At 38.0% G+C, this 26,163-nt stretch overlaps 1 protein-coding gene across 2 annotated transcripts in view; it reads left to right on the forward strand.

Annotated features, from left to right (window-relative positions):
- Positions 1–26,163, forward strand: part of B3GLCT (beta 3-glucosyltransferase) — a 130,374-nt gene that overhangs the window by 88,020 nt on the left and 16,191 nt on the right. For both annotated transcript variants that reach the window (XM_053563856.1, XM_053563857.1), the window contains exons 11-12: positions 2,483–2,596; positions 5,003–5,102. In XM_053563856.1, the coding sequence (XP_053419831.1) occupies positions 2,483–2,596; positions 5,003–5,102 (214 nt within the window). The remainder of the gene's footprint in view (positions 1–2,482; positions 2,597–5,002; positions 5,103–26,163) is intronic.

Here is a 26,163-nt window from a genome sequence, read left to right on the forward strand (position 1 = left end):
TGTGACCCAAGTGTGTGAATTTTTAGTGGCTGCAAACTGCAGGGAGCCCTTTCTGGGGTGAGTCCTCTTGTTATATGCAAAGCAAACTGCCTCTGCTGTGCCTGGGTTATGATTTTTGTTGTGTTGAAATTTGGAAGTACAACAGAGAAATTTTTAAAAATTTCTTTTTTTTTTTCTTGTTCCCCAGCAACCCCATCTCTGACGAGTACATCTCTGACCATTTTGACATGAAGAAATACTTAAAACTCTCTGTCTTTCTGTGGTTGCAGAAAAAAATTATATTTTGTTGTACAAAATGGTATTTAATATGTAATTTGGTGATAATTTTAGCAACTCATAGTTGTTTTTCTTTCTTTCTTTTTTTTTTTTTTTTTTTTTTTTGGAGACAGAGTCATAGTATGTCACCCTCAGTAGAATGCTTTGGCTCACAGCTCACAGTAACCTCAAACTCTTGTGCTTCAGTGATTCTCTTGCCTCAGCCACCCAGTAGCTGGGACTACAGGTACCTGCCACAATGCCCGGCTGTTTTTTGTTATTGTTGTCATTGTTGTTTAACAGGCCTGGGGCCAAGTTCAAGCCTACCAGCCTTGGCGCATGTGGTCAGCACCCTAACCAGTGAACTACAGGTGCCCAGCCTTGTTTTCCTTTCTTAAAGCCAGTGAATAATGGATTATAAAATCATTCACTTTTATATTTTATATATAAAGGCTGTCTGATGTATACAGCTAAGCACTTAAATTTTGCATGGCAGTGTCAGCTTTTGCATATAATTTGTTTTGATTTGGGCTGGGAAAAAAAGGAAAGTTTCATGCTCTGATAAAGTCTAAAAAAGTTAAGTGATATTTTGGTCCATCTGATTTTAGATTCCTAAATTAACAGGGTATAAAATCTTACTGTGATTTTTTTTCTATTAAAAAAACAACAGAAACCTCTTAAAATTCGGAGATACACAGACAGTAATTCTTTTTACAAAGAATAGAAGGAAATAATTACTTATAGGGTTGGTCAGGTAAATTAATATCAAGTAGTGATCAATCTCTATGTCAGGTGTGCATAGAGCTCCCTTTGAGCATCTAAAACTAAAGTGCAGAAAACCAGGAAAGTTTTCCATTTTTTGTGTTTATTATGTTAAAACAATTTATCTGTAAAGGTTAGAGTTGTAAAGTCTGCAGTGGTTCTGAATTTTATTTCTCCCACAGTGTTCCTTTTGTTTTTTTCTTTTTTTGAAATTTCAGATTAATATGAGGGTACAAATGTTTAGGTTACATTGTTTTCATTTCTAAGGTAAAGTTCAAGTTGTAATTGAGCCCCCAGGTGGCGTGCTTAACACCCTCCCATAGGTGAGATCCCCGCCATTCGCCTTCCTCTCTCTCCTCCCTCCCTCGCCCTTGCTAGACCATATTTGTGTTATTTCTTTTTTGTTTGTGTAATGGTTTGTAGTTGTTTATGTAATGGTTTCATATCAGCATTGAATACATTGGATACTTCCCCCCCCCCCATTCTTGAGATACTGTACTAAGAAGAGTGTGTTTCAACTCCATCCAGGGTAAACACAAAAGATGTAAAATCTCCATCTTTTTATGGCCAAATAGTACTCCATGGTCTACATATGGCATAGTTTGTGAATCCATTCATGGGTTGACGGGCACTTGGGTTGTTTCCATGTCTTGGTAATTGTGAATTGAGCTGCGTTAAACATTCTGGTGCAAATGTCCTTGTGGTAAAATGATTTTTGTTCTTCTGGGATTGGGGGAATCAAATGGAAGGTCTACTTACTTTGAGAATTCTTCGTACCTCCATAGAGGTTGTAGTAGTTTGCAGTCCCACCAGCAGTGCAGAAGTGTTCCCACCTCTCCATATCCATGCCAGCACCTGCAGATTTGGGGCTTTGTGATGTCGTCTACATTTTTCAAAAGCACAACATCGTAATATCAGCCATCATATGCAGTGATTCTGAAATGGCGAGGTCATGTCCATTGTAGGGTAGAATTTTTGGGTGGAGACAGGCATAGTTTGAAAGGTTCTCGCGCACTCCTTTGTAAGAGGGATGGATTTAACATCCTCAGAGGTATTTATATTTCCCACCTGCTCAAAAAGAGGCTTTAAAAATTCACTTGTAGATAGGTTAAATGAAACAACCTATTGGGAAAAGAGAAAAATTAGTTAAAATTAATTTCAACACAACAGTATAATAAAACTAGAAAATCTATTACTATATGGAAGTTAAGTATGTTTTTCACCAGGAATGAGAAATGCTTGACAATGGAGGATATTGAAAATGCTCTAAGAAGATGGTTTTTGTTCTGCTGTCATCAGCAAACTTGGCATTTCTCAGGGTTGAAAGCAAGCTTGAAGTCTTGGGACACGTGAAGAAAAACAAGTAACGTTTCTCTTCCTTTGCAGGTGATTGGCCTGGTGTTTTGAGTCTTCAAGGTTGCCTATATAGTTGTACCAGTAATTGTCATCTTTTAAATTTTTTTAGTACCCATCGTCAAGCAGACTTGGGAGGGCCAGGCAAGTCTCGTTGAATACTATAGCGACTATGCCGAAAGTTCCATCCCTACTGTGGATTTGGGAATTCCTAATACAGACAGAGGTGAGTCCTTAATTCTTAGTACTCTCCTTATTAAAAATCCCCATCTGTGAAAGAGTACATTAAATTAGGATAAAAATGCAATATTTCATAAGTATTGTAATTTTTGCCTCATGTATGTTTTTTTTAAAATAATAACTTAGAGTTTATTTATATATTTAAAACTTTCTGAGGGTTGTAATTCTTTTTTTTTTTTTTTATCGTTGAGGATTCATTGAGGGTACAAGAAACCAGGTTACACTGATTGTGTTTGTTAGGTAAAGTCCCTCTTACAATCGCGTCTCCTCATGTATGTTTTTGTCCATTTTCTCCCACCCAATGTCTTTATTCACAGGCAGAGACTGGTTCTTTCAAATTAAGGACTTCACATTGTAGGGCTGCACATTTTTTAGTTGGTTATATTGCTATAATTGAGCACACGACAGTTATGACAGAGTTTAACAATAGGCTTTTCACACCTTCATAATTCATTGCGGCCATAATGAGACATCCAAAATTAATTTATCAACTTCCCACACAAGCCTGATTGTACTCAAAAGCCTGATTGTCGAGTGCACATTTTGTGTGCATCTCTGAGTAGCACCAAACCGCATTCTATACTGGTTATGTGTAGAGTAGCTCTATTATTTATGTTAATATTTAATTAGTAAATTGTTGGATATATACCTGCCTTTCACTTCAGTTAGGTTTTCTAATTGAAAACTTTTTTTATTAAAAAAAATGGAAATATAAATTTGGCCATCCCATCTTCAGAAGCTCTTTATCTTAATTTTTGTCCATTGTTTCTGCCACACTTTTTTCTGTATTTGGTTCTCCATAACATTTTACAAATAGTAAAAAAAGTAGTAAGATGATTATCTCTTTTATAGAGTAATTATTTTATGTTAGTATCATAATTCCTGGATTAATACAGTACAATGTAAAATCAGATATGCCACTCCTATAGTTATCAATTCTTCAATCAAGGCTAAGTATATTATTGAGTTTGTCTGTTGCTATTTATTTTGGGAAAACTATTTTAGATTGAATTTTATTTCTATTCTTGTTATTAATCTTACTTTTGGAGACTTCAGTTTAGATTGGCTTTAATAATCATTTATTCATGCATTCCTTATTCGATTTCTTCATTTATTTCTAGTCTGACCTTATTTTCTATACTTATATTCTATTTTATCCTGAAAGGAATTTGAGATGGCTTTAAAAAAATATATTGTCACAATTAAAAATAAAGAAATCAAGAATGTGGAAAATAAAGGTCAAATCAGGTGGTTTAGTATTAATAATTTTTCTTCTTTCTCTTTTTCTTTTCTTTAAGTTTTTTAATTTTTTTTAATACTTTTTTTATTGTTGGGGATTCATTGAGGGTACAAAGAACCAGGTTACACTGATTTCATTTGTTAGGTTAAGTCCCTCTTATAATTGTGTCCTGCCTATTTTTATTTTTTGAGACAGAGTCTTACTCTGTCACCCGGGATAGAGTACAGTGCTGTCATCACAGCTCACTGCAACCTCAAACTGTTAGGCTCAAGCAATCTTTCCGCCTCAGCCTCCTGAGTAGCTGGGATTATAGGTACCCTCCATCACAACTGGCTTATTTTTGTATTTTTAGTAGAGATGGGGTCTTGCTTTTGCTCAGGCTGGTCTCGAACTCCTGAGCTCTCACCTTGGCCTGCCAGAGTGCTAGGATGATAGATGTGAGTCACCATGCATATCATTTGACATTAATTAATATAAGTTAATATTACTTACTCTCCAGTTACCATATGCTTAGTCAAATGAGGGGCATATTTCTACTTTATCAACTTGCATACTCTTCCCAAGCACTTTAATCTTGTCTTAGTCCACGCATTTACTATTAAAGCATTGTAATTTCTCTGTTGGCATTTGAAGGACTGTGACTCTTACTCAGCAATGTATCATCAGTGTGTATCTTAGCACCTGCCATCGTATCCGATATGTTAGAAACTTAGTGGTAAACATGTACAAGATGAATGAAGATGTAATCTTCCACTTCTGCGCTGTTGCTCCCCTGTGGTTACAGTGCTTAGGGTTCTAACACTTCCTTCAGAATAGCCATATCTAAGAAAAGCTGCTAGACTTCTGTAATTGCTGTGAGACTTAAAACTTCCTTGTTTGGACTGAAGATATTAATTCTGTGTCTGTCTCAAATTATCTACGTGGCTGTGTATATTTCTCCCAATCTCTGTCTGTCTCCATTTCCTTGTGTGTGAGATGAATGGCTTACATGATCTATAAAGTTCCTACTGGTTTCGTATGTCTTTGAAAATTAGGGAAGACTTAAGGTACGTGTCTCCCAAGCTCTTACTTACAATACTTTAAAAGTAAAAAAAAAAAATTCAATGAATTCTGTATTATAGGGAAAATAAGTTTTCTCCTTGCCTTTCCTAGGTCATTGTGGAAAGACGTTTGCCATTTTGGAAAGATTTCTGAATCGTAGCCATGACAGAATATCATGGTTAGTCATTGTGGATGATGATACGTTAATAAGGTGAGGAGTCATTCTCATCCTAGATGCTTTTAAATTTGACATATATTTATATTAAAAAACTATGATGGGTACTACTTCGTCTGACCAAGGTGGAGCAACAGGAATGGGGTTTATTACCCTTCTTTCTGAAAGAACCACCCAGAAGAACAAAATACTTCAAATTCGGGTTTGTAAGACACTAGTCATCAGGCAGCAAAGGGCAGCGATTCAAGAGGAACGTGATGCCAATGAGGCGAGTCCGTGACCGCCCCAGCCGTCTGCCTTAGGAGGGTTCACCTCACTGCTTACTTAGGGAAGGGACACCAGGAGGGAGCTGAGGGTCTCAGGAGACATAGGCTAGTGAATCTGTAGACAGAGTGCCAGAAATAAAAAGGGAGCACTGGAGAGGTATAGAGTATTGATCAGCACATAGGTGTAGGGAGAGGCTGGGGAAAGAACTAACGAAAATGATCGGAAGGAATTTGGCCTGACTCTCAACACAGGGCTTGGTGTGGTACCCGTTCCTACCAGCCGGGCTGGAAGAAGCATTATTCACAGGGTAATGGGTAGAGTATGTCTCAACAGTATGGAATAGTTAACCTTAGACACTGCTCTAGTCCTGTCTAACAAATCTGAAAAGCAAGATCCAAAAAGATCAAACTGTTTCTAAGTAAGTAGCCTGTATCTAAGAAAAAAAAAAAAAACTCAAAATTTATAGAAATACAAAAATACCTAGCACCCAAGAAGGTAAAATATACAATGCCTGACATCTAGTCAAAAGTTACCAGGCATACAAAGCAGAAAAATAATGAGGTAAAAACCCAAAGGTCAGCTTATTGAAATTGTTCTAGAATTGATACAATGTTAGAATTAGTAATTATTATATTGTGGGAAAATGAGGCCCAGTGGAGAGAATGAACACTCAAACACAGTATTTTAAGAGGAAGAAGGCTTTTATTCATCTGGTGGAGCAATGGCATAGAAGAATTCAAAAGGGCTGTGCTCCCTGACTGGCTTGGTCCTTCTCTTTTTGTCTCCAGTCTGGAAAGTTCCAGCCCACACTAACCGCTCATTGGTCAGCTTGAAACAAGAGGGAGAAGTGGGCATACACCCTTATAGAACCACAGGCTTTTACAGAAACCTAACCAAGCGTTAGTTTTTAGGTCCCAGAAAGTTAAGTCTACAAATTCCTAAGAGCTGAGTTACCATGGAGAGGACCTTGCAGGTGTATCCTTGGGGTCTCCTTGAGAAGACCTCTGTTCTCCAAGACCTCACTCTTCCCACATATCCTCTCTTAAGTAAGCTGTTACTATTAAATAGTTATTACAACTGTTCTGTATTTAGAAAAAAGAGAAATGGAAGATCTCTTAGTCTTAAGTCTGAAACCACTTACAGGGAAGAAAACTGTAGTACATTGTCTGAGTTGAAAAACCAACTGGGTGGAATTAAGAGCAAACTAGACATTGCAGAAAATATCAGGGAACTTGAATATGTTATGATTATCCGAAGTAAAACACAAAAGGTATTAATTTTAGAAAGTGAACAGAACATTACTGAACTGTGGGACAATTTTAGGTGGGCTTGTCTATATGCATTTGGAGTCCCCAAAGTGGCACATAATGAGTATTTAAAGAAGCTTTTTCCAAATTTGATGAAAACTAGAAGCCTGTAGCCCCAAGCAGCTCAATGAACCCTAAGCACAACCGTGAGCTCAAAAGCAGAGGACAGCCACCTCCAAGAATACAGTGATGATGCCCTTTTCAACAGTATCTTGTGTAGCGTTTTTTGCATCTGTAACTTATCACTTGGGCTGTGAATCTTTTAGTACAGCTATTATACTTGAAACTTTTTCCTTTTTATTCACATTTACTACCAATAATATCTACCGCTATACAAAGATGTCTTCAACATGCTTTTTCAGATTGAGCCCTGTTAGCTTTTGTTTTCAAAACTCTGACATCACCCTTGGTCTTAGTGAACTCTGACTTTTCTTAGATGAGGCTGAATTTTCACAAAATTTAAGGTCAACCTCTCTTCTTCATGAATAATAATGGCCACATCTTTAGGTTGATCTTTCTATTCTAACAGAAACCTGGAAACTTTGACTCGTGGGGACCAAGAAACATTTAAGGACATGAAGAAAAATTCTTGAATGTAAAATTCAAAAACTGAAAAAACCTACTGTTGTGAGATATCACTTAACGCCAGTGAGAATAGCCCATGACACAAGGTCGCAAAGCTGTAGATGCAGGTGAGGGTGTGCCTAAAGGGGTACGCTATGCACTGTTGGTAGGATTGCAAACTAATACAGCCTTTTCGGAAAGAAGTATGGAGACTCCGCAAAGACCTAAAAGTAGACTTCCTAGTTGATTCTGGAAGGTATTTACCCAGAAGAAAAAAAAAATCATTTTACTATGCACTCGACCATTTGCACTCGAATGTTATAGCAGCTCAACTCACAGTCACAAAGATGTAGAAACAAACCCAAATGCCCATCACCCCCTGAATAAACTGTAGCATATATATATATATATACACCATGGAATACTGTGGAAACTTTGCACCTTTTGTATTCACCTGGAAGGATTTTGAAAACATTCTCCTACCTAAAGTATCTCAAGAATGAAAAAGCAAGCATCCCATGTACTCAGTTCTAATTTGAAATTAGTAGATCAACAATTACAGGCCCACATGAGAGAAAAACACAAATTCAAGATGGGAGAAGAGGGAAGGGGCTCAGTATGCTCCCGCCTGTCAGGCTCAATGTAGGAGTATATGGCATACTTGGCAAAGGACTCAACTACAACTCATATTTTAGACATTATCTTACAAACACAAATAACGTAACCTAATTGTACGTACCCTCGTAATAATCCCCCCTCCAAAAATCATAAAAAAAATAGTGGACATAAAAGAAAGAAATGAAACCACTGTTTAATGGACTTAATAGAAGAAAATGACAAATTCATATCTGAAATTATGACTAATAAAAGATTCAAATTTAAATGAAAATGTTATGAAAGGGATGAAAATAAGGAAAGCAATCAAGAAAATGAAAATGGAATAAAGAAGATAAAAGGGTTGGGCGGCACCTGTGGCTCAAAGGAGTAGGGCGCCGGCTCCATATACTGGAGGTGGTGGGTTCAAACCCAGCCCTGGCCCCCCAAAAAAAAAGTTAACAGGGTTAAGAAAAAAGTGGTTAAACGAAAGTGGAAAATAAGTCCATTACATGTATAATTGGAGTCCCTAATTGAAGAAAATCAGGACAGAAATAATGTTTAAATTCCCAGAAATAAAAGGAGAGCTTATTCTATATATTGAAAAGGCCTCTGAGTACCATGGGAAATTGACCTGGAATTACCAAGTTTTTCACATATCTTAATAAAATGATTAAATCTTAAGAATAAAATACTCTGAATCTCCAGGCAAAATGATGAAATAACTAAAGAAAAAGAATTAGAATGGCATCAGACTTCTCAAAACACGAGAAGCCTAGTGAGCAGTCGAGGTACATTTTTAACAAACTCAAATTGTCAATCACAGATTTTTTTTTTATATAGTGGAGATTTTTTTTTATTAAGACTATAGAAAAAATTTCCACTGTCTGAATGTGGGGAATAGCGTACTTTGGTGCCCTTCCTGAGGCATACATTAGGGAAAGAACTTCATCCAACCAAGAGAGAAGAAATTGAGGCAAAAGGCTAGATAATGAGCATTTCGCATATTTAACTGTAGAACTGAAAATGTGTGAGGATATGGGTAGAGAACAGTATGTAAATGTTATGTGTATGTGCTTAAAAGTATAAAGTGTGCAACTCTAAAGGAAAAATGGAAGGAAAGTGAAAGTAAGGTAAGATTATTGCTTGCTGTATAGGTAATAGGATTTAAAGGATACTGTGTTACACCATACCATGTAAAACTGACAATTAAATGTTAAATAAGGAAAAATGCATAGTAAGACATAAAAGAGTTAAATAAAAGATAAGTACCAAGGAGGGAAAAAAACCTTTCTAAATATCAAAAAATATATAAAAGAGGACATACTAAGGAAATTAAAAAAACACAGCAAATATAACAATGTATACAGTAATTCAAATGTAAAATATTTTTACACTGTTGAAATCAGACATTATAAATGTTGATTCATTTATAGTTGAAATCATACTAATGTGAATTTATTGAATAAAAGGGTCCCTTTTTCAAATAGGCTTGTAAAACAAATTCTAACTCCATGATTTATATAAGAGACACAAACATAGTCATTCCAAAAAGTTTGAGAATAAGGGATGGATAAAGATTGTCAAACCAATGGGAAAATAAAAATAAATAATTTCTCAAAAAGGTAGAAAAAAATAACTATAAATTCAACCCCCCCAAAAAAAAAACAGAAAGAAGGAAATGAAAATAAAGATAAATGTAGAAATGAGATAGATAACAAAGCAGAGGATCAAATTAATGAATCAAAATTTTTGTTCTTTGAAAAAAAAAAATGTATTGAATGATTTCTAGGAGATACTGTTAAATGAAAAAAATCAAAGTGAAAAAGAACATTTGGTATGTTACCCTGTGTGTAAAAAAGCAGAAATAAAACATACCTATCTCTGTTTATCCTTAATAAGACAAAGGACAAATAACCAGAAAACTGTGCAGTTGTTTACCTAAAAGTGGTTAGAGGGGTGGAATAGGAAAGATGGAGGAGGGGCGTGTGTGATAGTTCTAGATTTATACCTTAGTCTTTTATTTTGTTTTATTGATAATAGAAAGTTACTTCTCACAGTTAGAGTCTAGTAGTCTGAGATTAGGGTGGTAGCATGGTCAAGTTCTGGTGAGGACCATATTCTGGGTTGCAGACCATCCACCTTCTCATTGTCTCCTCCAGTGGTGGAAAGAGAGCCAGCTGGCCATCTGGGCACTAATGTCCTTTGTGAGGGCTCCCCCTCGTGACCTGACCACCTCCCACCGCCTTCATCTCTAAATAGCATCTCACTGGGGATTCGATTTCAATTTATGAACTCTGGGAAGACATAAACATTCAGTCCATCACAGCCTTTCTTCTTCTGTTAGTGTAAATTGTCAACTACTAAGAAAAAGAAGTATCCGATTTTAAATAGAGATAATGGAAAAACACTCTAAAATTATGTAACATGGTTTTATTTCATTGTCATGTGATCATCCACAGTAGTTTTTTTTTTTTTAATTGGGGTAAAAATACATAACATAAAATTCAACATCATAATTTTTTAAGCATACGGTTCATTGGTATTAAATACATTCATAATGTTGTGCATCCATCTCTATAAACTCTTTTCATTTTGTAAAATTTAAACTCTGTACTCATTAAATAACTGTCCATTCCACCCTTCCCTCAGCCATTGGTAACCGAGGTTCTTTTTTCCCATATCTGTGACTTCAACACTACTCCAGGTACTTTATATCAGTAGAATCGTACATATGACTTGTTTACTTAGCATAATGTCCTCATAGTTTGTCTGTGTTATAACATATTATAGAATTTAAGGCTAAATAACGATCTACGGATAAAATATGACTGTATTATATTTTGTTTATCCGTTCATCTGTTAATGGACACACAGTTGCTTCCGTGTGTTTTAGTTGTGAATAACGCTGCTGTGAACATGAATGTACAGATTCTACTTTGTTACCCGGCTTTCAGTTCTTCAGGTATATAGCCAGAAATGGAGTTACTAGATCATATGATAGTTCTATTTTTAAGTTTGCAAGGAAGTGCCATACTATTTTCCCAGAAGCTGTTTCATTTAATATTCTAATTTCTCCAACATTTGCTATTTTTTTTTTTTGATAATAGCCATCTTAATGATGTGAGGTCATATCTCATGGTAGTTTTGATTTGCATTTCTCTAATGATTAGTGATGCTGAGGCTCTTTTCATGTACTTATTGGCTATTTGTAAACCTTGCTTGGAGAAATGTCTGTTCAAGTTCTGTGCCCATTAATGAATTATGTTGTTTGATTTTTTATTGTTAAGTTTTAAGGGTTTTCTGTATATTCTGGACATTAATCCCTAATCAGTTATATGATTTTCAAATACATGGATGGGTCCTTACGAAACTTTTGAGATACACAAAAATCTAGAAACATAAAATCCACATGGATGGAAACAAATTGAGCCCTCCCAACAAGACCAAAAAAGCAGAACAAGGTGAAACTTGCATGGGTGAATGAGAAAGGAGACTCTGTCGACTATGTTTCTTGGAAGTGAAATAATGGACTGTAACAGTCTCTTAAAACTTTCATAGTGACCCAAGTATTTTCTCCCATTCTGTGGATTGTCTTTTTATCCAGTTGATGGCATTTCTTAGTCTGTTTCTGGTGCTATCACAAAACATTACAAATTGGGTAATTTATACATGACAGAAATATATTTTTCCTGGTTCTGGAGACTGGAAGTCTAAGATCCAAGGATCCAGCAGGCCCAGTGTTTGTGAGGAGCGCTGTCTGCTTCCAAGATGGCACCTTCCTGCTCAGCACATGAACATTGTGTCCTCACGTGACAGAAGGGGCTACAGGAGGTCAGTCTACTCCCTCAATCCCTTTTATCGAATAAGGGCCCTAATCTGCCCTCGTTACTTATCCCTTAAATGTCTCTCCTCTCAATAATAACACATTGGTGACTAACTTTCACCATAGGAATTTTGGGAGACACATTTAGATCCTAAGTGTGTTTTGATGTACAGGTTTTTAAAATTTTCATGACATCCAGTTTGTCTAGTTTTTTACTTTTCTTGCCTTTGGTGTCATATCAAGAAAATTACAAAATTCAGTGTTTTGAAGTTTTTACTCTGTGTTTTCCTGGAAGAGTTGTATGGTTTTGGGTCCTACATTTTGACCTTTGATTGACTTTGAGTTGTTTTTGTATATGGAATTAGGGAGAGGTCTCATGTCTTTCTTTTGTATGTGCATATTCAGTTATCTCAGCACAGTTTGTTGAAAAGGCTTTCCCCTTTGAATGGTCTTGTCACCCTTGTCAAAAATCATTTGGCCTTGGGCGGTGCCTGTGGCTCAAGGAGTAGGGCGCCGGTCCCATATGCCGGAGGTGGTGGGTTCAAACCCAGCCCTGGCCAAAAAAAAAAAAATAATAATTTGGCCTTATATGTGAGGGCTTATTTCTGGGCTGTCTATTCCACTGGGCTATCTTTATGGCTCAAGAATCAGGAAGGATGAGTCCTCTAGCTTTGTTGTTCTTTATCAAGATTGTTTTGGCTATTTGTTGTCTATATGAATTTTTGAATGAGTTTTTATATTTCTGCAAAAAGTGTTGTTAGGAATTTGATAGCGATGGGATTGAACCCACTTTTTGGGGATTGTTTGATATTTTTTTCTTGCTGATTTGCTTGAGTTCTGTACAGATTCTGGTTATCAACCCTTTGTTAGATGGATAGCATGCAAATATTTTGTCCAATATGTTGGACATACAGCATGCAAATATTTTCTCCCATTTTGTGGGTTGCCTATTTGCTCATGATTGTTTAGTAGATAGTGCAGAGCTTTTTAATTTAATCAGGTCCCATTTGTTAATTTTTTGTTGTTGCTGTGATTGCCTTTGAGGTCTTTTTCATAAATTCTTTGTCTAGTCCAATGTCTGTAAGAGTTTCGTCAGCATTTTCTTCTAGAATTCTGATAGTTTCATGCCTTAGGTTTAAGTCTGTTATTCGTGATAATTTTTGTGAGTGATGAGAAGATCCTGATCAAATCTTCTACATATGGCCATCTAGTTTTCTTACTATTCATTAAACAGGGATTCTTTTCACTAGTGTATGTCATTGTCTGCTTTGTTGAAGATGAGATGGCGGTATGAGGATGCTTTTATATCTGGATTTTCTGTTCTTAACCATTGGTCTGTACCTCTGTCCTTGTACCAGCATGATGCTGTTTTGGTTACTGTAGCCTTGTAGTACAACTTAAAGTCTCATAAAGTGATACCTCCAGATTTGTCCTTTTTTGCTTAAGGATTGAAATTTCTTGTTGCCAGTACACAGTGTCCATCTTCATCTTTATTTTTGTTGATCTAAGTCCAATTGTATCTGCAAATAACATTGCAACCCCTTCTTTTTCTGATTTCCATTTGCCTGTAGTGTTTTCTAGCCCTTCACCCTGAGTCTCATTTTGTCCTTACAGGTTAGATGTGTTTCATAAAGATAACATATAGTTGGATTGTGCTTTTTTATCCATTCAGCCAGTCCATGCATCTTTAGTGGGAAATTTAAGTCATTCACATTATTGAGAGAATTGATAAGTATGATGGAGTTATGTTTGTCTTATTTTGTGAAGGTCCATTGCTTGGTTTTATCCCTTGTGCCATTGTGGAAGCAAAGCTTTGTCCATTGATTACTGGGTATCTTTATTTTGCTGGTGGTCAATAGTGATGGTCAGAGTGAAGAATGGGACTCAGTACTTCCTGCAGAGCTGGTCTTGTTGTGGTGAATTTCTTCAATGTTTGCATGTCAGTAAAAGATTTGATTTCTCCATCAAGTAACAAACGTAATTTTCTCCATCAAATAAGAAACTTAGTTTTACGGAATCCTGGGCTGAAAATGTTTTTAAGAAGGTTAAAATTAAATGACCACCCTCTTTTGGCTTGAGAAGTTCCAGCTGAAAAGTCTACTGTCACCCTGGTATTTTTCCTTTTGTCAGTAAGAAGTTGCTTATGCCTGGCCGCTTGCAGAATTTTCTGTTCCATTTTGACTTTGGCAAAGTTAATTGCAATGTGTCTAGGAGATGCTTTGTTTGAATTAAGTCATGCTGGGATTCTGAAACTATCTAATATCTGAATTTCTGGGTCTCTAGCAGTGCTTGGGAAATTCTCAACCATGATGTCTTGAAGTAGAGTTTCATGTTTTTAGGACTCTTCTTCTCCGTGAATCCCCATGATTCGAATATTTGTCATTTCGTGTAGTCCTATCTCTCATTTGTGGTTTCGTTCTTTTTTTTTCCTACTTCTTTGAATGGTTGGGTTAGTTCGAAAGTCTTAATTTCTGAGAGTCTTTCTCCTCCATAACTGAGGGTTCTACTCTATCACTGAGGGTCTCTGCTGTGAACCTCCTTCAATGCTTCTTTTAATTCCTTAAGCTCTGCTGTATTCTTCCTAATTATATCTGGATCCTCAGTGACTTTGTTTTTAATTTCACTGATTTCTTGAGAAAGTTCCTTTTGGATTTCATTTTCCATCATCTCTATTATATTCATCTTATTTTCCATCCATATTCTGAATTCTGTTTTTGACATTTCAACTATTTCTCTGTGGCTGGTATTTTCAGCTGTATCTCCCTTGTAATCTTTTGGGGAAGTTGATCTGCTCAGATTTTTCATGTTGCCAGGGTTCTTCTGCTGATTCCTCTCCATGTGTATTTCAGTTTATTTATATATTATACTTTTAAATCCAGAATGTTAGGTTGTCCCTAAATTGTGGTTGAGAGGTAATCTAGTTTGGATCCTTTAGGAAGTACTCAGGACACCTGTTTGAAAACTAAAACTGACAGGCTGAAGTCAGATTCAGAGGTCCTAGGATGTGGAGCTCACCATTCCCCTGCACCACTGACTATTCAAATGGGCTGTTCCTTTTGCCTATGGCCGTTCCTGTACATAACTTCCCAAAGATTCCTTACAGGGCTGCAGAGTGTGCGGGTCTCTGACAACTAGCCTTGCTTTCTCCAAAGTAGGCGGAGTGGGACTGGGGCAACACCTCCAGGTAACACTCCTAGGCCAGGGCAGCTCCCAGATAGTGAGCCAAACTGTTCCTGTGCCACAAATTTAAAAGGCTGAGGTTTTCTCCAGAGTCCCTTCTGCAACAGATGCCAAATGCTGTGGCTTTCACCTGGGTTGGGAGAGGGAGAAATGCCACTTGCTGTCTGCTTCCTGGACTTTTCCAGAGGGGGATTGCCCTTTCAAAGTCAGCAGGAGGGGAGCTGGGTGCTGAACATCATGGTGGAGCCCCCTGGGCACAGATGCCAGACAGAGACACTCTAGGGGGCAGGGGAAATTCCTCCCTCATCAGGAGGGAGACTCAGAAGGGACCCTGCCTCATGAAAGTTAGTATAATAGTTGAGCCACAGTTTTCTCCTTAGTGTGGAGCAAGGCACACTCAGTTCACTGGCCCACGCAATGCAGAAGTCCCTCAGAGTTCCCACCAGACACATTGGGGCGGGTAGGGCCTATCTCCTTTTCCTCCTATGGCCAGCTAAGGATACCACTGGTTGCTGGTGGCATAGCAGGTGACCTCTGCAACCCTTCTTCCTTAGTTGGGTAGAAGGGTAGTATGGGAGCTGGGTAGAGGCCAAAGCTCCTTTGCCTTTCTTATACTTGGGGGTAGGGCAGCCCCTCCAGGCTTTCTGAGCCAGACTAGTGCTCCAATTTGCCTGCCTGTTGTGAAACAGGCCTCTGCAGGAGGCAGTCTGTTGGGCAACTCAAGAAAGAAGGGTGATGGGCAGTGGCTGCAAGGCTGTTGGAGCCAAAATTGCTCTCTCTTCTGCCAGGCTGTATGGGGATCCAGAGGAGGATATTTCTAGGTACAGGAGAGCTTGGACTTATGTCCTTCATGGTACTCTCGTTGGGGGTGAGGCATCCTGTGTTTCTGGGTTTGTGCAGAGCCCCTGAGTGGGAGAGGGGTCCCCCTTGCCCTTTTATTCTGCTTTGGGCTGCACCAGACTGATCCACTCCATAACTGTCTCCTGTTCTCTTCCTTCCTCTTTCTCGTACTTTCCTTGCGGTTTGTCTCGGTGGAGTTGCTGAGTGCCTTGATTTCTTTTTCTTTTGATCTACCCTAATTTTTAATTACTCTGCTCTTAATTCAGTCCACTTTTCGTCCTTCTGGATGTGAGCTTCTGATGAAAGTTGCCTCTTCTTGCCCCCATCCTTTTTTCTTTCTTTCTTTTTTTTTTTTTTTTAATGTAGGCATTTAAGACTATGAATTTTGCCCTTATGACTGCTTTCGCTGAATCCCACAGATTTTGATAACTTATGTCCCTTTTATCATTTAGTTCAAAGAATTTTTTTATTTCTACAACATATAGTCATCATACTGGCCAAAGGTAACAGAAAAAGGAATTCCTACCAACTGTAACATGCAAGCATCAAGTAACTTACAAAGGAAAACCCATCATACTTCTCAACTGAGAAGCCAGAAGGGGGTGGCTTCTCAAACAGAATAATTAACAGCCTAGAATTTTGTTTCCTTCAAAACTGAGTTTCTCACAGAAAAAAGAAAAAGTCTCTCAGACAAGCAAACATTGAATTTGTCAAGACCAGACCTGCTCGGCAGGAAGAACTCAGATCTGTATTATACACTGAGCAGCACAGTAGATGCCAACCAATGTAAAATCATACAAATGCTAAAGTTCAGCCCAGATACCACAATGGCTCAAGAGGTAAACCAAAGGAGTAAAGTTCTACTCAACAGCATGTGCAGAAATGCACCCCATTAATCAATTTAATTGAATAGATTAAACGTCCCTCTTAAGAGATGTATGCTGGCTGGCTGGATAAAAAAATACCAAGCCAGATAGCTCTGTCTACAGTTAACACATCTAATCCACAAGGATTCATTTAGACGCAAGGTGAAGGGATGGGAAATAATATTCCATGCAAATGTGAACCAAAGAATAGCTGCTGTAGCCATTATCAGCTAACCTAGACTTCAGAGCAACAAAAGTAAAGACAAAAGTGGTTGTCATACAATGATAAAGGGAACAGTTTGACAAGAAGATATAACAATTGTAACTATATGTACACCTAACACAAGTGCACCCAGATTTACGAAGCAAATCCTACTAGATCTAAAGGAAGTGATAAATAGTAACATTGTGATAGTTGGGGACTTCAGCATCTGACTGAGAGAATTGTACAGGTTCTCCAAGCAGAAAATAAATAAATGTGGGACTTAAGTGACACTGTAGAGCCAATGGGCCTAAAATACGTTTATAGGACATTCTGCTGCCAAACTACTGAATATACACCTGGAACATTCCCTCAAGACTGATCACATCTTAGGCCATGAAACACTCTCAATGGATGGAAATGAAAAAAAAAAAATAGAAATTATACCATACATCTTCTCAGACTACAGTGGGATAAAATTAGAAATCAGCTCCAGCAAAAATACCCAGTTCCACACAAATTCGTGGAAACGCAATAACCTAGTGCTGAATAATAGTTAGGTCAAGGCAAAAATTAGAACTCAGATCTGTATTATACACTGATAGAATAGATTACATATTTAAAAATAAAACAAGGCGCTTCCCAGTAGCTGAACATGTACAGGTTCCTTAAAGGTGGAACCCAGGAAGGTTGTGGGAGATCTGTCCCTCTCACCCCACACCTTGTCCTGTGTGTCTGCTCATCTGTGTCTGTTGTAATGTCCTTTATAATAAACCGGTAAACATACGACAAGAGCAAAATGACACCAGAGGCAACTTTCTTGAGAACAGAATGCCAGAACATTACAGGATGGGATCTAATCAGTCACCTTTGCAAACAGGAGAAGGTATAAATTGCTCAAAAGAAAATAAATTCTGAGGTTTCTCTTAGTCATGAAAAAGGAAAGATCTGTCGTGTACAATTGGTATGCTGCGGGGTGAAAACTGCCACTGGAATAGACACAATAAAAAATCAGAACCAGGAAAAGGAAAAGAAATATTTCAAGGACATTAAAATTGTGAAAGAAAAGAATTATGACCCTCAATAGAAGAGACAACGGAATGCGGACCCATTAACAAAAACAACATTCCAGGATAGTGACATCTTAATGTTCTGACAGCTGAGAATACAGTGCTAAATTCTAACCTGGGGAAGGAAAAAACCAAATAAAGAGTGGATACAGAAACTTGACTTGCACTGTTTCAGAGCCGCTCCTTCTATGGTTATGTGGTTATGATCAAAGTCAGACATCACAAAGAGACTTAGAACTCACCTTCCAGAGGGCAAGAGATGAGTGCTTTCATTTACAAGACAAAATGAATCTTGATGTGTTTTACTTAAAAGATAACAATGAGATTCTTTGTCAACAACTTTCTAACACTGATGGTAAATTCAGTAGCCTTTGAGCCCCTTATCATTGAATAAGATAGGATCTCAGGGGAAAGACAGTGGTTTTAGAACATGTGGAAACCTAAGCCAAACAAATGTCAAATGAAGGAAATTGAACAAGTACATCAAAATGAATATGGTAAAGTGAATAAATACATCGGAAAGCGGGCATCTGTAGAGGGGACATTATCTCAACTACAAAGTGAAAGTATGTTTGCTTTGACAGGAACTATCTGATGCTGACAACAAGGCTGCTGATGAAGACAAGACAGTCACTATTATCTCAGGCCAGTTTCATGCTACTGTGAAATTCCAAGCTGAGAGTAAAAAGCAGATCTTCTGCTGGAAGAGAATAATCAGGAGTTAATCAGTGAATGTAATTATTTAAAAGAAAGACTGTATCAACATGAAAACAGAAGTAGCAGTGAGGCAGCTTCATTACGAACTGAAGAACTGATGACCCTAAAATACCATCTATGCCAGAGGCTTTACTAGAGGTTATATCATGTTTCCAAATTAATTTAGAAGATGTGATACAAGATTCCAAGAGGAAATTAAATGAGATCATGAGTCAATTGCAGGAAGCACAGGATTGACAGGATATGCTGAGAACATTCAAGAGCACACACACAAGCTTGAAATGGAAAATTCCAAGTTAAAAGGTACAATCTTTTGAAAAAGGTAATGTGTATGTGTATGTGTACATACATACATGCACACCAGGAAATACTACTCAGCCATAAAAAGGAATAAAATTAGGTCTTTTGCAGCAACTTGGATGGAGCTGGAGGCCAGTATTTTAAGTGAAATAACTTAGGGATGGGAAACCAAATGACATGTTTTCTCACTCAGTAGCGGGAGCTAAGCTATGTGTCTGCAGGGACTTACAGAGTGTTAAAATAGGCATTAGAGCCTCAAAGTGGGGAGGGATGGGAAGACAGTGAAAGGGAATGAGGGCTGAAATGACTCATTGGGCGCAATGCATATATTTGGGGTGCTGGGTATACTAAAAGCCCAGACTTCACCATATACCAAAGCTGCACTTGCACCCCCTAAGTCTACAGGAATAAAACAATAAGAAGTCAGACGGAACTCAGCATTAAAAGATCTGGAATAGGAACTCTCTTAAGACAGAAACTTCTGAAGAAGACTTTGATGAAACCAAACTTGAAAAACATAAGCAATTCTATTTAGAAAAATTAAAAGAAAACCATTGATAAACAAACTAATGAGAGGCTAGCAGAGGTTAATACAAAGTTTCTTGTGGAGAAACAGCACAACAGATCTTTATTCGCCACTCTTCCTACATGACCAGTCCTTTTGTTGGAGATACTAAGAAAATATTTTATAGTTCTCAACAGAAAATGTATTCCAAGAGGAGAATTAGTGATCTCTACCCTAAGCCCACAGACTTTAGATGACAGCCTGGAGAACTACTTGACCAAGATACAGTAGAAGTTGGAAGAAAATCTAACTGGAGAACTAGAAGAAGCTGGAATTTCGATCCTATGGAACTTCTCCTGACATGTCTCAATTTTAAAGAAAAATTATAGGAGCTGAAAGATAATAAAACTGTATTACTGGGCCATTGACATGAAAAAATAAATCAACAAGGACAGAAAAAAAATTGGAGATGGGGATAAAACTGAAACAGATGAACCCAACTGTATTTCAAGTGAAAATGTAATCACACTGAAGGAAAAATATAACTAATGTAAATAATTTTTGGAGATGGTATTTAAATATATACCTTCTTTCAGGTATAGCAAGAGGAGAGGAATGGCGAGCAAATCCTGATTTTTTTTAGTAGGTCTGACTTTTAAGGTGGCATGATTGAGGCAGTTGTGAATTTATTTTGGATATGTTGTAGGATTGAAAAAAAAAATGGAAGTATTTTGGGGAGCCAAGGCTCCCACTGGAAAAAAGGAGCTATGGATATAGACTAGAGGAGGCCAAGGGAGTTGATGGGAATTGGAGAAATCTTTAAGAACTCATGATTCCTAAAGTATGTACGTGTTTCTGCTGAAAGAGGCTGGAAGCAAGGATATCCCGGTAGCACTAAGAAACCTGTACCTAGACCATATAGTGCTGCTTTCTCCCCTAAAAGGAACCAGGGCCCCTCAGAGAAACAGCTGACTCCTGACTGAGGCAAGGAGGATAAAGATGCATTTGGAATATATTTTTACATCAGAACGTAAGGAAGTGCTGAAAAAACAATTTTTTAAAAAAAGAAATAAAAGAAAATAGAAAAGTGAATGTCAAGGGGATAGAGAAGTGGTTCCCATTAGCTAAATCTGGGTTGAGTTAAGCATCAGTGTAATTAGAGACAGTATCCAATTAAGAACAACAGATGCTGGCGTGGATGCAGAGAGAGAGGAACACTTACACACTGTTGGTGGGACCGCAGACTGGAAGGCAGTGTGGAGATTCCGCCAAGAGCTAAAAATAGACCTACCGTTTGATTCTGCAATCATGTAAGACATTGCGTCATCCAGATACTTACTACTCAAATGTTACAGCAGCACAATTCATAATTGCAAAGGTGTGTGAACAACCTAAGCGCCCTTCAATGCAGGAATGGATTAATAGATTATAGTACCTAATAGTCAGCCTTAAAAACAGATGGAGATTTTGTGACCTTTTCAACAACCTGGATGGAATTGGAGGCCATTTTCCTAAGAGTATCTCAAGAATGGAAAAACAAACATTGCGTGTATCCAGCACTAAATTAGAACTGGTAGTAACCCCTGTGTGCTCACGTGAGAGGAAAACTCAGTGAAATTCAGCTGGGGTCAGGGAGAAAGGGGTCGGGCAAATTCGTATCCAGCAGGCATATTGCACAGTTATATGGCACACTAACTACTAGGGTGTGGGGCATGTATACAGATCATACGTCAACCTTGCAAATGCAAACTATGGAGTCAAACTGTTTACACCTCCACATTAACCTGAAATAAACAAAAAGAAGACAGTGAGTTCCTGCTGATGGTAAATACGTAAGTAACATAAGTAAGTGGGGAAGAAGGACATGCTCTTGCTCACAGGACAGTGATGAGTTCTAGCAGATAATGTGGCAAGCCATCACTTTGTAACCATCACAGTAAAGACTGATTCAGGCCAGGGTGGTCCATGTGTGCTAAATTAGGAGTCAGTTTTGATGAGGACTGGGGTATTTGCATGTCTTGAAGTACTACTCAGACCCTCTTAGAAATAGCAGGGGAAACATAGTTACTGGTCAGCAGAGAAACCACACAACAACGGGGCAGGATGATCGAAATCCGTGTTACTAATGAAGGGCAGATGGGCCTTGTGTGCCCAAATTGCTTAGGAAACACTGTGGCTGGGATTAGGTAACTTAGCATTACTATGAGAAAACATTGGGCAAACCCAACATAAAGGATCATTCTATTTAAAAAAGCAGAGGGCTTACCGTATTCAAAAATACCACTGTCTTGAAAGAGAAAGAGAAGCTGAGGAACTGTTCCAGATTAAAGGAGATCAAAGTGATGTGACAAGTACAACGGGGGACCCTGGGCTTCATTCTGTACTAGAGGGGAAAATACTATACTAGACATTATTGGGCCAATCCCTAAAATGAGAACGAGTGGTTAGCTCAGATGCAAGCATTGTATCCTAGTTTCTACTTTGCATTGTCATAATGAAGGCTGCTATGCACCTCAGTACACCAGTCTTTGTATAGACATCTGCTTCCATTTCTTTCAGTTAAATACCGAGGAGTGGGACGTCTGGGACATTTTTATATTTAACTCTTTTAAGAAACTTGCTGTGTTAAAGTTAAATTTCCTGAAGTTGCTAACGTTTCCTCTTCTTAGAAATCAACCTGGATGTAGTTAGGAGAAGAGCACAATGCATGCAACTTAAACTCTCACAATTTCTAAAAATATAAATATATATACACACACATATATTTTCATACATATTATATGTATACACAACGTGCATGTATACATAGCCAGGGGGAGAGGATGATAAAATAAATGGGTAAATATGGAGTTTGCGTATCTGGGTAAAAGGTATATGATGTATTTGTCCTTTTCTTGCAGTTTTTCTGTAGTCTTGAAATTATCTCCAAATAAAAAGTCAACCTCTCCTGGACGTTGAAAAGCATCTTCTAGACTTTGAAGATCAGTATCACGCTGTTAGAATGTGTGCGCACTGCGATGTATTAATGCCCCGTTTAGACAGCACTAACTCTGGAGCATCGCCCCACTATCTATCTTCATGTCTGTGCCTCAGAATTGCCTGAAATGGCAACAGATTGTGAAGTTCTTGTTCTTTTTCTTTTCTTTTTTTTTTTTTTTTTTTTTTGCAGTTTTTGGCCAGGGCTGGGTTTGAACCCGCCACCTCCGGCATATGGGGCCAGGGCCCTACCCCTTTGAGCCACAGGCACTGCCCAAAGTTCTTTTTCTGAATCAGTAGCCACATTCCCCGAGGTAGACCTCCAGATCTGTGCTTTATCCACATTTCTACTTTTTAGCAAATACGAAATACATAGTAGCTCTCAATTGAGTTAGTGAACCTTCAGCTTTAAAAATGATACTGTGAATATGGAAATGGTTAGTGTTGTGAGGAAAAGAAACCCAAAGAGATGTTAGATCCCAGTTGTTTTAGCTTCAAAACTACTGAAGCTTGTTGAGTTGAATTGATAATTTTTTTGTTTGTTTGTTTGTTTGTTTTTGCTGCTTTTGGCCGGGGCTGGGTTTGAACCCACCACCTCCAGCATATGGGGCCGGCGCCCTACTCCTTTGAGTCACAGGCGCCACCCTGAATTGATAACTTTATAACATGCAGGAGGAATAGAGATGTGATAAATTTCTCATTTCTTCTCAGGTCTAGGGTAATATAAATTTACCTCAGAGGGTTTTGAGGTTTTGCAGAGGCTTTTACCAACCAAAGGCTACAGTTTCCTTAGAGATTTTTTAACAGGGTATTCTCCACCACTGAATAACATCTACACACAGAAGGTGCCAAAAAATGTGTACATGTTTTAAGAGACATTATCTATGTATTACTTTTCGAAGTTGAGCTGAAGGTGCCATTACTGGTCAAGTATACCTGGACATGTTATGCACATCCATTTTGCCTGCGATTCCTACAGTTTTGGGGAATGATCCATTTTACTTCCAGTAAGGTCTCTTAAAATATGTATACATTTTTTTTTTGGTATACCCCACTATTTACTTGTCTTCCTCTGCAGAATTATTTACTAGATGATTTCCTAAAGACCGATTCCAAATTAGGCGCTCAGAATGTTTATATGCCACGGACCCTATAGCGTTCAGAGATGATGTTTCGTGGTCACTCAGTCAACATTACAGAGGCCTTGGAGTTCAGACAGACATGAACCTGACAGGCAGACTGTAGACTCTTTGAGGACCAACTGCCTCATTGGATGTTTGCTTTCTTTACTTTCAGCGTTAGCTTGCTAGCTGAGGTATTTTTGTAAGACACAAGCATGGAGGCATAGGTGATCTTTTCTTGTACTTTATTTTCTTATCACCCATTCCTACCTTCTGCCCCCAAAATAAGGCTCCGGGAAAAGATTTCGTGGTTAATAATTTGGAGAAAGGCCTGACATGAAATGCACCCCTGGGAGATTCAGGGTGCTCGTGAATAATATGCTCTGAGAAGAATATTAAAGTTTACTTAACCTGTTAAAAACTTTAACCCAAAGTTAAAATTGACCCTGGGGGAAAAATATTTTTTATGTAATATGTATATTTTATATATAAATACATATATATATATTTTATATATAAATACATATATATATATATATATATTTTTTTTTTTTTTTTTTTTGCAGTTTTTGGCCGGGGCTGGGTTTGAACCCGCCACCTCCGGCATATGGCCCCACTCCTTTGAGCCACAGGCACCCCCCTGGAAAAATATATTTTAAGAAATGCTGATTAGCATTGTGAGGAAGGCTAGGACTTGTTGGAAAGCTCTAGATTAGGAGGAACCGAAGGAGGACTTTATAAGGCATTTCTCAGTGGTGTAAGTTCTTAAAACACAGGAAAAAAGTGGTCTTTCTTAGCAACACCTTTGTGTCTATTTAAGGAAGTTATTTCTAGATTCTATTTTCTACAAAATCTTCTCATAAATATAATTGCAGAACTTTTTCTGGCAAGCTCATAGGCATTCTAAGTGCCCTTTAAGCTGTTATAGATGGCACTTGGCAAAGGTAGATAGGGGTCAAAAGCTATTCAAAGCCATAAAAAGTGGACGTAAAAAGTTCATGGACTTGGGGTGGCCTTGTTAGGGATCCTTGAACACAGCTGTGCCTTATCATCTAAGGATTTCTGGGAAAGTCTCACCACCCAAATTCTCTTCCCCACCTGCCAGGGGACCCTCCTCCAACTCATTTGCATCTCAGAAGCTCTTCTTTAGTCCATCACTTTTTTTTTTTTTTTTTTTTTTTTTATTGTTGGGGATTCATTGAGGGTACAATAAGCCAGTTACACTGATTGCAATTGTTAGGCAAAGTCCCTCTTGCAATCATGTCTTGCCCCCATAAAATGTGACACACACCAAGGCCCCACCCTCCTCCCTCCATCCCTCTTTCTGCTTCCCCCCCCATAACCTTAATTGTCATTAATTGTCCTCATATCAAGATTGAGTACATAGGATTCATGCTTCTCCATTTTTGTGATGCTTTACTAAGAATAATATCTTCCACTTCCATCCAGGTTAATACGAAGGATGTAAAGTCTACATTTTTTTTAATGGCTGAATAGTATTCCATGGTATACATATACCACAGCTTGTTAATCCATTCCTGGGTTGGTGGGCATTTAGGCTGTTTCCACATTTTGGCAATGGTAAATTGAGCTGCAATAAACAGTCTAGTACAAGTGTCCTTATGATAAAAGGATTTTTTTCCTTCTGGGTAGATGCCTAGTAATGGGATTGCAGGATCGAATGGGAGGTCTAGGTTGAGTGCTTTGAGGTTTCTCCATACTTCCTTCCAGAAAGGTTGTACTAGTTTGCAGTCCCACCAGCAGTGTAAAAGTGTTCCCTTCTCTCCACATCCACGCCAGCATCTGCAGTTTTGAGATTTTGTGATGTGGGCCATTCTCACTGGGGTTAGATGATATCTCAGGGTTGTTTTGATTTGCATTTCTCTAATATATAGAGATGATGAACATTTTTTCATGTGTTTGTTAGCCATTCGTCTGTCGTCTTTAGAGAAAGTTCTATTCATGTCTCTTGCCCATTGATATAAGGGATTGTTGGCTTTTTTCATGTGGATTAATTTGAGTTCTCTATAGATCCTGGTTATCAAGCTTTTGTCTGATTGAAAATATGCAAATATCCTTTCCCATTGTGTAGGTTGTCTCTTTGCTTTGGTTATTGTCTCCTTAGCTGTACAGAAGCTTTTCAGTTTAATGAAGTCCCATTTGTTTATTTTTGTTGTTGTTGCCATTGTCATGGCAGTCTTCTTCATGAAGTCTTCCCCCAGGCCAATATCTTCCAGTGTTTTTCCTATGCTTTCTTTGAGGATTTTTATTGTTTCATGCCTTAAATTTAAGTCCTTTATCCATCTTGAATCAATTTTTGTGAGTGGGGAAAGGTGTGGGTCCAGTTTCAGTCTTTTACATGTAGACATCCAGTTCTCCCAACACCATTATTGATAGGCTTCTTCCCAGGGATGCAAGTCTGGTTTAACATACGCAAGTCCATAAACGTTATCCACCATATTAACAGAGGCAAAAATAAAGATCACATGATCCTCTCAATAGATGCAGAAAAAGCATTTGATAAAATCCAGCATCCTTTTCTAATTAGAACACTGAAGAGTATAGGCATAGGTGGCACATTTCTAAAACTGATTGAAGCTATCTATGACAAACCCACAGCCAATATTTTACTGAATGGAGTAAAACTGAAAGCTTTTCCTCTTAGAACTGGAACCAGACAAGGTTGTCCTCTGTCACCTTTACTATTCAACATAGTGCTGGAAGTTCTAGCCAATACAATTAGGCAAGACAAGGAAATAAAG

Source organism: Nycticebus coucang, chromosome 15, assembly GCF_027406575.1.
Source record: "Nycticebus coucang isolate mNycCou1 chromosome 15, mNycCou1.pri, whole genome shotgun sequence".
NCBI lineage: Eukaryota > Metazoa > Chordata > Mammalia > Primates > Lorisidae > Nycticebus > Nycticebus coucang.